We start from the raw sequence: 12,129 nt of genomic DNA, 5'->3' as shown, positions 1-12,129 counted from the left end.
ACTTCAGTTGAGTAAAATCCAAACACATTTCCACACACAACCATACATACTCACTACTTTGTGTTGTAAGTGTCTTAACTATTATAAGGTTAAAACCAGCTCCAAGCTAAAGTAGCTCATTTTAACTGCACCATTTTATGACTGTGCAGTCATAATTTGAATGCATCGCTTCAACTCGCTGGATGGACAGGGACCAAGGCCTCAGTCACCACCAGCTCCTCACTTTACAGCAAAGAAGCTTCTAGCTACACCTAGGGGGGAACCACGCAGCTCAGCTATCGCTGGCATTGAGTAAGCAATCTGTCTGCTTCAGCTGAGTAATTACAGATTTGCAGCACCTTTTCCTGCTGATGATGCTGTCATGGGCAATGGCTGTTGCTGTGTCCTGCAGGCTGGTATGATTGTTGGAGAATGACTTTGTTTCAGTCTCTGTGCCATAATTTATAAGGTGCTAGTGGGAAGAAGTTTACAAATTATCTCCTGAATTTAAAAGTTGAAATATCGACAAGTGAGAGATGGTTGCTTTATGTTGCGCTAACTTTAATATCGCAGAGGAACAACAATCGTCTGAGGATAAGTGGCGGGATCATTAACCAAAAATAGACATTCAGCTCTGGTAGAATGCATTTTTCAATAATGATGTCAACTAATATAGAGGCAGTGTTTATTCCTGCAAATGCTAAGCCTTACAGCTACAGTGTGATGAATTACATTCAATTGAGTAATATCTTAAAATACCTCAAGGTTGGCTGAATTGTGTATACTGAACTCCACTTAGTTAGTTGTGATTAAAAAAAGATACAAGCTCAAAAAATGCCTAAAAAAGACCAACATGGCAGCATAATGAGAAATTTGAAAATTCACTTTAACACTCATCCTGGGATCCGTACAAACCCTGGAGGTGTATTATGTCATATCTCACAGGAGTTTTCTTCCATCGCTCCCATTTTTTAGGTCTGCCTAATGATGTTATCATTGTTGTGACATCAGATTCAGCGGACTCTGGATCTGGTCTTTGACCTTTACAGATGATGTGGTTCTCTTGGCCTCCAGCTTTCACTGGGGTGGTTTGCACCTGAATGTGAAGCAGCTGGGATGAGAAGGAGCACCTTCAAATCTGAGGCCGTGGTTCTCAGCCAGAAGAGTGCCCACTCTGTGTCAGGGATGGGGTTGCTTCTCCAAGTGGAGGAGTTCAAGTATGTTGCGGTCTTGTGAGGGAAGAGTAGAGTGGGAGATTGGCAGATTGGTGTGGATGCTGAAGAGAGAGGTGAGTGTCAGTTTAAAGCTGTCGATCTACGTTGCCACCCTCACCTATGGTCACGAGCTGTGGTGACGGAAGGAATGAGATCACTGATACAAGTGGCGGAAATGAATTTCCTCTGAATGCTGTCTAGGCTCTCCCTTTAGAGATTGAGAGTGGAGCCGCTACTCTTCTACATCGAAAGGAGCCAGCAGAGGTGGCTAAGGCATCTGATCAGGATGCCTTTGAGATGCCACCAAAGAGACGTCACCCTTTCAGAAATGACAACTTTGGGCTGCCTTTATTGTTTTTTTTATTTCTATTATTTTATATTTATTCCGATTGCTTTTCTCATATAAAGCCAACAAAAGTGATGTTTACTTAAAACTACTGAGAATAAAAGGATGATAAATAAGTATTTAGTAATAATGTGGATTGTACTTCAGATAACATCGGCAAGTGCATGTGTTAAAGACACGTTTTTCATTTTACAAAACTGCAAATTAGTTGTAACTCTGCAGTAATAAGATTAATTCCATTTTTTATCTTTAGATGCCCTTAATTACATAACTAATAACGCTCTGAGAAGAAACAAGTTTTGCCATTATTAGTGTTTTGCTATTATATCAGTTCCCCAGAGACTTCAGCCGGTAATCCATGTATGTTAAATATGTCGGTCAGATGAGGGTTAGTCTCTGGAACCTCGATGGAAAATGAGCCGCTCCGTGCATATAAAACAAATACACACAGAGAAAATGTAGTCTTTCACTTTTTGCAAATGAAATCATTTGCTATTTCTGCTCACCCTCCTGTGAGCCTGGTGACAAACAACTCCCAAATATGAATGCAAATAACATATTTAAAAGGGCCTAATGGCCATTCCCAATATAATGCATCATTCTGATCAATTGTACTTATTCAAGTCTACACGCCTCTTTTACCCTTCGCCTCTGATTGTATTTTCCAAATGCCAAGAGCAGATGAATCGCCGCCACTGACACACAAGTCATTTAACAACAATGAGGCCAAATGCTAAAAGCAGTGAAAAAATCAGCTTCTTCTCCTCCTCCTCTTCCTAAAATCTCTCTAGTTACCTTCCGACCATATTGTGTTGCATTTTCTACATCACTGCCCTGCATGGCGACCATCTAATTACGCAGGACTTCAGAATGGAAAATCAGACCGACGCCGAACACTACTCCATCCCAGCATGAGCCATTGCATTAGGTTGTTAAGACCACAGGCATAGTGCACTGTCATTAATTTAGCTGCCTTTGACAGTATTGAATGCGAGTAACATCTCTAATGAACGATAAGAACTACAATACCTGCTATTAAATCTTAAGGATGTGTCTCATACTAATGATGCTGTCTCCCTGGAGTGACCTCGAGCTGTGAAGTGGATAGTGCATGCACACAGTGGACTTGTTTTGAGGAACAAAAGAGAAAGGGTTTTAATGGCTTTGAGAGTCAGCGGGCTGTCTTTGTGAGTCAAACTTCAAGCAAGTAAGGAGAGAGAAAAAAAGGAAGGGAAGCAAGACCGACTGCGGAGATGTTTCTGGGTCTTACCTGTCCTGGTATGGCATTTTCACAAAGCAGTGTTTCATAGTCGATGGCAAAAACCGGAGCGTTATCATTTATGTCCTGCACTGTGATCAAAGTGATGCCTTTTCCGATTTGGGTTGGGTCATCTGAAAGGGAAAGAGAGAAGAGAGTCTGTCAAACTTTCTTTAAATCACTTTGATTCTGCCTTAACTTTGCACTGGGCCAAATTATGGAATATTGATCTTTCTCATGTGTTATAATTAATCACAAAGGAGGTGGAGGGAGGAAAAAAAAAGTGCTGCTGTAATGAAATATGCAGTCTGCTTCAAACAGCTGGCGTTCTTGCCCTCTCTGCTGCGGATCAGCCGCAGTGATTAGACTCGGTGCTGGCTTGTTGTTTGCGTGTGCGAATGAGCCATCTCGCACGGAGGGCTTCACGCCTCTGTCCGCCTGATACACACTGATGGCTAAATGGCTGTGTCTGAGTGCAAGATGATGATTTAGCCTGGTGGTGCCACGGTGCCGGCCAGAGATGACGGCTGATTTGATGGTGATAAAAAGGACGTGCGGAGCCTCGTGCGGAGCCTCGGGCCACAGACTTGTTGTCATTGGCGTGGTCTGGCCAGAGTGGATGAAATGTGAGTGACTGCAGCTCGAGTGCACAACATCCCTCAACCACAGAGTCCCTGCACCCTCTTCAGTAACAAAGAACCCATTTACTATAAATACTGTCATAAGGCAGGACAGTAGATTTTGTTGCCAGTCCATGAACTCGAAGATGTTTTCAGCTGAAAACAGCGCCCAAGTGTCACTATGTGTCAGAAGTCAGTGCCTCATGCATGAGGGACTGTTGTGACATTTCATATGGCTATTATTATATGCTGCTTTCTTTTTGTTGCTATATCAGGCAAGCACTCACACTCGGGATTCAACCAAGTGGCGCATCTGTGTGCTGTTAGATGTAAATAAAAACACATCTTTGAAGCAAAGATGGATAAAAAGGCTTTGAGAAAAAGAAAAGAAAAGAAGACCTTTTTCACGCAGTGTTCGATCTGAAGATGTGAAAGCAAAAGAAGTGCTGGGCTGACAGGCTGGTTGTCTTTTTAACTTATACCGATGTGACGCAGCTGTTTGGCGTGCTCAGTGGATAGCGTGCTTGTGATTGCTGTCCATTGTGCGGAATGATAGGAATGCAATGTGGGAAAAAGAAGAAGGAACAAAAAAAGGGGTTTATGTCCTTGGAGCCATTGACAGACGAACAAAAAAGGCACACGGCACTTCTTCACATCACATTAACATTGTTCACCCGTGGGCGAGATCACCCGCCCTTAGTCAGCATCTCGTCCCCATGGCTCAGGGAGACATGGAGGTCAGAATGACCCTCCCGTATGTGAATTAACATTCCCCGACAGCTCCGCAACAACCCCAACAACACCACACTGCATTGTCCAAAGCACAGACAGCTTACAGAGTGGATAACAGGCCAGAAAGGATCTAAAGCTTCATGTATATTGCAAGCCAGCTACAGTATTGCAGTATATCTTAGGAAAAATGCATCCTGCTGATATAACCCTTTTGAGGACTTGGATAACTTACTTGCTCACAAGAGAAACTGTGTACATAAAAAAGTGATGCTCTCTGAGGTAATGTTGTCTCCCCTCCAGTAAGGAGCAGGACAGACCTGGTTTTAGGGCTTAAACTCTGATAGTATGCACAACGGGCTTCTCTCTTCACAGTCCACAAAGGACCTGCTAGCTGTGAGCGAAGGTCTTTTTTTTAACCCTGTAAACTAGAGTAGTTATTTCTTGGTTGATTAACCAGCAGACAAGCTATCTAGCTCAGTCACTCGTGGGTTTTTACTTTTGGACACACAATAGAAGACATCCCTAATTAAACAGAATCCAGCACCAGCATGTGGTTCACAATGTTGATATTAGAGCTGATGAAGTACTATTTATAGGATGAATAAAGCAATAGTGGACTACATAGTAGTTTTGAAAGTTTTTCCCACAAGGAAACTTACGGCTCTCGATGGCAAAGATGGTGAGGTTGTGGACAGAGTTTGCTTCTCGGTCCAGAGGTTTGGCTGTGCTGATGACCCCACTTAGGGCATCCACATTAAAGAAGCGCTCCAAGTCTGTGTTCCTGTCAATGGAGTACCTGGGCACACAACAGTACACAAAGCGCACATACACACTTTTAGAAATTGCTTTTGGATAGTGGTATTGATTTGACATTTTAGAGTTTCTTCTACTTGTAAGGAAAGATTATGATCATGTTTTTTCCCCATCAGCAGTAAGAGCTGCATTCGGTTTCATATATAAATACATACATTATCTTCACACTTTATAGAAGACATATGATGTTGTCCAAGCTGTCTCTAAATATTACAACTAATGAGTACAGTCCATAGATTGGATTAGATTCAGAAACGTGGAAGCAATTTGGAACTTTATATCACGAGCAAAACAAAAGCACATTAAATATTGATAAGCTTGAAGACTGCCTACTTGTCCCTCAGCACTCAGCGCCGATCAAACCTTTTCAATACAATGCAACTCATATTTCTAGAGAAAATTGCATCTTCAATTAGCGTACATCCAAAGGGTATTATTGCAATGTAATTTGACTCTTGTGGCTGCATTAGTTCCACAATAATTTTAATTTCAACAGTTGTAGTGAAATATATTGCAGATGCTGATAGCAGTCACAGGAGTAAAAAGAAGCAATTTACAGCTACAATGGTGCAGTAATTTGATTTTCTGATTAAGATTGCTAACAATCCGAACAGACAAAGCTTGAATCCCATACAATATTCATTCAATTAATGCAAAACAGGAAGGGGGGGGGGTGTGGAGGTAGGGGTTGGTGGGGGGATCTTGTGAGTGACACCACGCAGACTGACAATGTGAGTGCTTGTTTTGAGCCATAAATGCCACGGCACAAGTGTTGAGCCTTGACCCTCCAGCAGGAATGCCCTTCTCTTGTTCAAGATGGCATTTCACTTTTGCAAATGCTGCACTCCTCTTCCCTACCACCATCTGGCACTGTCTTTATGACCGCCACACGGGGAGGTCGGAGGGTCTACGGATTCTGAGTTTGTCGATAATGTGGACTAAACACATTTTTAAACAAATTGGGATTTTAACGTCTGAATCGGGTGAATAAATCATTAGCACCTGATTGGACTGTTGGAGTTATCTGGGTCATGGGCAGAGACTCTCCCGATCGAGGTGCCCACTTTGGCGTCCTCTGAAACGACCATCTTGCTCAACGGTGTGGAAAAGACGGGCGGCTCGTTCACATCCTCCACCGTCACCTTGACTGATGTCGTGTCGCTAAACGGTCCCAAGTTCAAGAAGTTGGAGTCGATATTCCTGTTTGTGGCTTCGATTCTCAGAGAAAAGCTGCTCTTTGTTTCAAAGTCTAAAGGCTGGAGGAGAGGTAGACAGGGAGAATACAGAAAACATTGAGAGAAACGTTCGCTTCCCTTATCAAAATATGAGAGGTGTCGGAAATGTTTAGCTCTTTTTAGAATTGAGAAATAAAAACTACACCAGGATTGCAGCTCTGCATTTTCACCCATTCACAGTTAGAGGAACAGTTACTATGTATGTAAATCTGTAAATCATTCAGACGATGCTGAGATATTGATCACAATTAAGGACGTGGACTCTAAAGACCCATTACAATTTAACACACAGTTAGACTTAAACAAAGTGATTTGGTGATGGATTATAGTTACTTTGTGCTGTGAAAGCAGTAATATTGATTTCAAGCAAGTCTCACAACATGGTGAAAAGCACGCTGAAATGAACGCTTTTGAAACATTTTTGTCATTTTGTCTGGCTTATTGAACTCCCCATAGCAACGTATAATATACTGCAAGAGAACATTGATTTGACACTTTCATTGTCTGTGAATCTCTCCTATGTTGTAATTGTCTGAGTTTGGTGCAAAACAAACAAGGGATTAAATTGGCCCATCTGACAAGAATTGCTTGTGGCCAACAATGGCCCTACCTCTCCCACAAAAGAGTGCCAGCAATGAAGTGTCACATCAATGTGGCCCGCGGAGACCATTTTCAAGCCCTTTGAAACCCTGAAATGTGATGTATCAGCCATGTGCTACGGAGCATGCAAAACTAAGGTGGGAACGCACAACATTTTCTTTTTCCATTAGAAATGAATAAATTACTTTTTACATTTAACTTGACAATTTTCTTTATTTATGTAGTTGGTGCCAGTAGCGCCGCTGTTATTTTGCTGAGTTTGGGTCTTTTCTTGAGTTTGAGACTGTTACGGCCCTAGCAGGGCCTCCTCCTGAAGGTGCCTGTGTGGGCGTGTCCCACCACCTCTTCTGCCTGAGGTGCCACCTTTCCCTGTTACACAGCTGACTCACATCAGTAATTAAAAGTATTTAAGCCCAGGGAAAGGTGAGCTCTGGGCCAGAGTGCCATGAGTGTGTTTGTGAGTGGTTACAGCTAGTGAGCTGTGTTATTGTGGTTTGCAGCTAGTGAGCTGCTCTCTTTCTTTTTGGCTTACGTTTTACTTTATTGACCACGCCTGAGTTTTGTTTGTTTTCTTAAATGGTGATAGCGGCTTGTCCGTCTTTTTTAGTTGAGCTACTTTAATAAAACTCTTTGATTTAACCCTTTTGCCTCCTTGACTCCTTTTTCTAACCCGGTCACTTTTTGTTACTCCCCCCTCACCGCCTAGACCCCTCAGGGGAACGTAACAAGTGGGGGCTCGTCCGGGATTGTTGAAAAGGGAGTTTTGAGTTGGAATTGGTTTTTGATTATCTTGCTTTGTTCACCTTTAGAGATTCAACTTCCCAGTTAAGTTAGGTGAGTGTCCAGCTGAGCTTATTAAGTTCTTCCTTCGGGCACTCTTTTGTTGTTTTGCCTTTTTTATTTTCGGAGTAATCCTGGGCGGGGATTAGTTCCCTGTTGGGGGTAGGCAATTCAGGGCTCCGGTCGCTGAAGTTCTGCCTTTAAAGTTGCCTCGAGCCCAGCATGCTCCAGAAGATAGGTAGGTAAAGGTTGTTGTGCTTAGGAACTGGGTAAGTTGTATTTGTTAATGTGTGTGTGGCAAGAGGTAAGTTGGTCAGTTAAAGTAAGTTGTGTAGTTTTCTGTTAATTGTTCAGTAGTTGCTGAGTGAGTTGGCAGATGGGTGTGGTAGTGTCTTAATTAGGGTGTGTTTGCTAAGCCTTCTCCACCCCCGAAATGGATGATACAGCTATCAGTGCACAGGTGTCTAGAAGCTCGTTTGTGGGCAATAACATCCACCTGGTTCCCGTTTTCTGTGAATCCAGTGTTGAGAGCTTCTTCAGTGTGTTTGAAAGCATAGCAACTGCATTACAGTGGCCTGAAGACGTGTGGGGGTTGATGTTGCTGTGTAAATTCACGGGTAAGGCTCAGGAAGCTTGTTCTGGTCTGTCTAGGCATGACGGCCTAGTTTATGAAAAGATCAAAAGTGCCGTCCTCCAAGCCTATGAAGTTGTACCTGAGGCCTATAGGCAGCATTTTCGAGGTTTGGAGTTGGCACAGGGTCAGTCCTATCTTGACTTCGCTAGGGACAAGGCGAAGCTTTTTGATAGGTGGTGCTCTGCAAGCCAGGTTAACAGTTTGGGGTCGTTACGTGAGCTCATGCTTGTGGAGGATTTTAAAAACTGTTCCTGAGTGTATTGCTCTTTATTTAAGTGAACAGAGGGTTTCCACTTTACAGCAGGCTGCCATACTGGCCGATGAGTTTACCCTAACTCATAAAACAAATGCGGTAGAATGTGACATCCCTTCTCACTATAATACATCTTGGAGAGCTAGGAGGGAGCCAGCTAACGAGGCTGAAAAAGTTGTGGTTTCGAGACCCAGAACGAAGCTTTGTTTCTTCTGCCACAAACCTGGACACCTTGTTGCTAACTGTTTGAGACTGAAACTCAAACAGAAAGCACACTCAAAGCAAAAAGGGCCTGCTTTGAGAAAAGTCAGTCGTGGCTCTCAAACCGACAAGGTTGCCAGGCCTACGAAGAGGCTACACTTGGAGCATAATTGCTCAGTAGTGTCATGTAGTCAGTGTAAGAGGTCAACTGACCCTGAGCTGCCACTGGTTGACAATTTCCCAGGTCCTCAAAATGACCTGCAGGGGGACAGGCTGTGTATAAAACCACCAGTAAGACCCGCAACCCTGGCTAACAAACGTGCCTGTATCGGTGACCTGAGCAATCGTCTGAAAACTGTTGCAGTAAGGTCTTCTGACTGCCTGCTGTGTTCTCCACATGTGATGGCTCAAAAAAGCCCTGGCTATCACATGAGACATTGTTTTGAGGGTCTGCGGCCACCCTCAGTAAGTATTTTGAACCCATTGAGATGGGGTTGGCAGCTTCCGCAGGCAATGCCTAACCATTGTTATGGGGTTTGGTAGGTGGAAAGCCTGCAATTTGTTGATGCGACGGTTACGGACTTGATTAGTTTTTTTTGGTTATCATAATCATTTGACAAACCACGGGTTTGTATTTATGGGAGGGGGTGTTACGGCCCTAGCAGGGCCTCCTCCTGAAGGTGCCTGTGTGGGCGTGTCCCACCACCTCTTCTGCCTGAGGTGCCACCTTTCCCTGTTACACAGCTGACTCACATCAGTAATTAAAAGTATTTAAGCCCAGGGAAAGGTGAGCTCTGGGCCAGAGTGCCATGAGTGTGTTTGTGAGTGGTTACAGCTAGTGAGCTGTGTTATTGTGGTTTGCAGCTAGTGAGCTGCTCTTTCTTTTTGGCTTACGTTTTACTTTATTGACCACGCCTGAGTTTTGTTTGTTTTTCTTAAATGGTGATAGCGGCTTGTCCGTCTTTTTTAGTTGAGCTACTTTAATAAAACTCTTTGATTTAACCCTTTTGCCTCCTTGACTCCTTTTTCTAACCCGGTCACTTTTTGTTACTCCCCCCTCACCGCCTAGACCCCTCAGGGGAACGTAACAGAGACGACTGGAGAAGTGAACTTTTCGGTGACCGCGTGATGTTTATTTCATCACAAGAGGTGGAAATAGTCAGCGCTGATTTGTCATTAGTGATTAGCACTTAATCCAAAGGTTCTGCTGACATTTAAAACACAGTAGGAAGGGCAAAGCGGAGAAAGGAAAACCAGGGAGAGGAACTTACACTTGTTTTATGAAGGATATTAGGATATGCTGTCTGGCACAAACAGACCACAGTGCACTGAGATTCAGTGGCACGTCATTATTCTTATATAAAAATATTGCATCACCATGTGTGTGGTAGTAGAATTTCATATCACTGTTTTCAGAAACGCGTGATTCATCTGTGACACGGGTGCATTTAATTAATTAAAGGAAACATCTGGCTTTATTCTTTTTTTTTTTTTTTCTTCTAGCTGGCAACTGTTGTGTTGACTGATGCCAACTCAGCCTAAGCTTGTCTCATAACACTTAACAGTCCTACAGCCACTTAGCTCCGAAGTCCTACCGAGGATGCTAAACGTAAAAAAGAACACAAAACTTGAACAGCTGGACGGTGCAGCTTTTAGAAGTGAAATATTTCAGCTGTTTGGGACTATTTTTTGCTGGAGATCAGTAAAGTTTTAGTAAATACTTAAAGCAGCAGGTGGCTTATGTGTTAACAATATAAAATAAAGTTTCTCTCCCACTTCATCTAAATGTTTATTAATTAAATGTTAAATAGTTGCATGGGGAAAAAAGAGAGAAAAAAGATTGGTTTGCACACTGCTTGTATACCCACACCACTCCAATCTGGATTCCAGGCAGCTTTCAGTGTCTCACCAGCTTGGGTACAAAGCCCTAAAATGTTAACCTGTCTCACTGATTTTCAAGAGTGAAGGTTCAGGACCCTTTGTGGTTACAAAGTCTTGGTATAAACAAGTCTTGGTTCAGCAGTTCTATTCACAAGCTGACTGAGTTGGGTTCCTGAATAAGCTCTTAAGTAATAAAACCAGGCTGTTGTTCAAGCTGTACCTTCAGCAGCATTATGACCCCATCTTGTGTGTCCTCATCTGTCGTTATGTTGAACATGCTGGGCCCATCACCGTCCATGATCCTGTAGTCCATCTCTGCGTTGGAGCCTATATCAGCATCCACCGCTTTTATTCTGGCCACAACAGATTGCACCAGCAGGGACTCGAGCACCGTGTACTGATAGTTCTCTGGAAAGAGAAGGACAGGAGTGGATGCTGGTAATGGATGTGCTTATTTCACCGCCAATTCGCTTTCGAGCAGCTACGGCTCGTGCTGTAGCCCTTCAGCTTTGATTTGACTGTGTGTCTCCTCGATGAATTCATGTTACATAAAACAGACAGGCAGCAGCAGTCGCACACATGAAATAAAGCGTTTTGTTTCAACTTCATGGTGGCGCTCTGAATAGACTGCGGAGAAAAGCAATGGAAAATTAAAATATGCAATCAAAAACGTCAAAGGCTAATTTTATATTTCCCCGTCCTTTAAATTCGGGTTCTGTAACAATATCATCTGCAAAACACAAAACTTTCAAAAGGCTGTCTGAATGTAACAGGTTATCCTCCCAAATGCAAAAAAGAGAAAGTAATAAAAAAAAGAAAGAAAACTGGAGTCACGCTAAGATTTCTGTGGTACATTTTTTTGTGAAATGAAATGTCCACTCAAAGATTCTATTACTCCAAAACTCTCCATTGTGTTCCCTGAGCTTTTGTGTGACCCTCTAGATTTAAAGTACTCTTATGAGAATAAAGAAGGGAATCATATTCATAATCTCCCCAATCACCATGGCAGAGCTCATTACCAGACCTTTCTGTGTTCCTCACAGTGTCTCCCTCAGCCTCCGTCTAAATGCTAATCTCCCTGACATTGTTTGCTGCCATGTAATCTTTATAATGGCTTTTTAATTTGCCGTGGAGCAGCAGCTCTTTAAAAGACCAAAAAATTGCTTTCCTCCCTCTGTACTGCCCCTTCACCTACCTCCTGCCCTTTCCTCTCCCAAAGCCTGTCCTCTCACGCAGCTAACCTTGGTGTCTTTCCCCTTGGACTAGCTATTGCTCTTGGACTCTATCAGCTCCGATGCTCCATGATGGCGTATCGATTCTGACCCATGACCCCGTGAGCTCAACTGCTGGAGCAAAATCGAGAACTCCAAAGTCTCTTTCTTCTCTGCATGACAGCACTGGGTTAAAACGACACTGACGACTTGTTGTGCAAACTTGAACCTTTCTTTCCCCCCAGGGACCAGCAAATTGACTCGGCTTCATGGCAGTCCAGTGGTGAGAGCACCAGCCAGACAGCGGTTGGGCTATCAGCAGTAAACCGATTGCTGGCGCTTCGGATTATCATGAGAAGTGCTGCATGCCTT

At 43.3% G+C, this 12,129-nt stretch overlaps 1 protein-coding gene across 1 annotated transcript in view; it reads right to left on the bottom strand.

The window, feature by feature from the left end:
- LOC146567177 (cadherin-7-like) overlaps nt 1-12,129 on the bottom strand; it is a 141,908-nt gene that overhangs the window by 40,140 nt on the left and 89,639 nt on the right. Inside the window, exons 6-9 of the mRNA XM_085286847.1 lie at nt 10,767-10,954; nt 5,965-6,218; nt 4,809-4,945; nt 2,810-2,931 (exon numbers count right to left, since the gene is read on the bottom strand). Coding sequence (XP_085142973.1) covers nt 2,810-2,931; nt 4,809-4,945; nt 5,965-6,218; nt 10,767-10,954 — 701 coding nt within the window. The remainder of the gene's footprint in view (nt 1-2,809; nt 2,932-4,808; nt 4,946-5,964; nt 6,219-10,766; nt 10,955-12,129) is intronic.

Source organism: Mchenga conophoros, linkage group LG9 (assembly GCF_057382185.1).
Source record: "Mchenga conophoros isolate Kocher_MC1m ecotype Shallow Benthic linkage group LG9, M_conophoros_male_GT1.1, whole genome shotgun sequence".
Classification (NCBI taxonomy): Eukaryota; Metazoa; Chordata; class Actinopteri; order Cichliformes; family Cichlidae; genus Mchenga; species Mchenga conophoros.
This window is presented reverse-complemented; position numbering and strand designations above follow the sequence as displayed.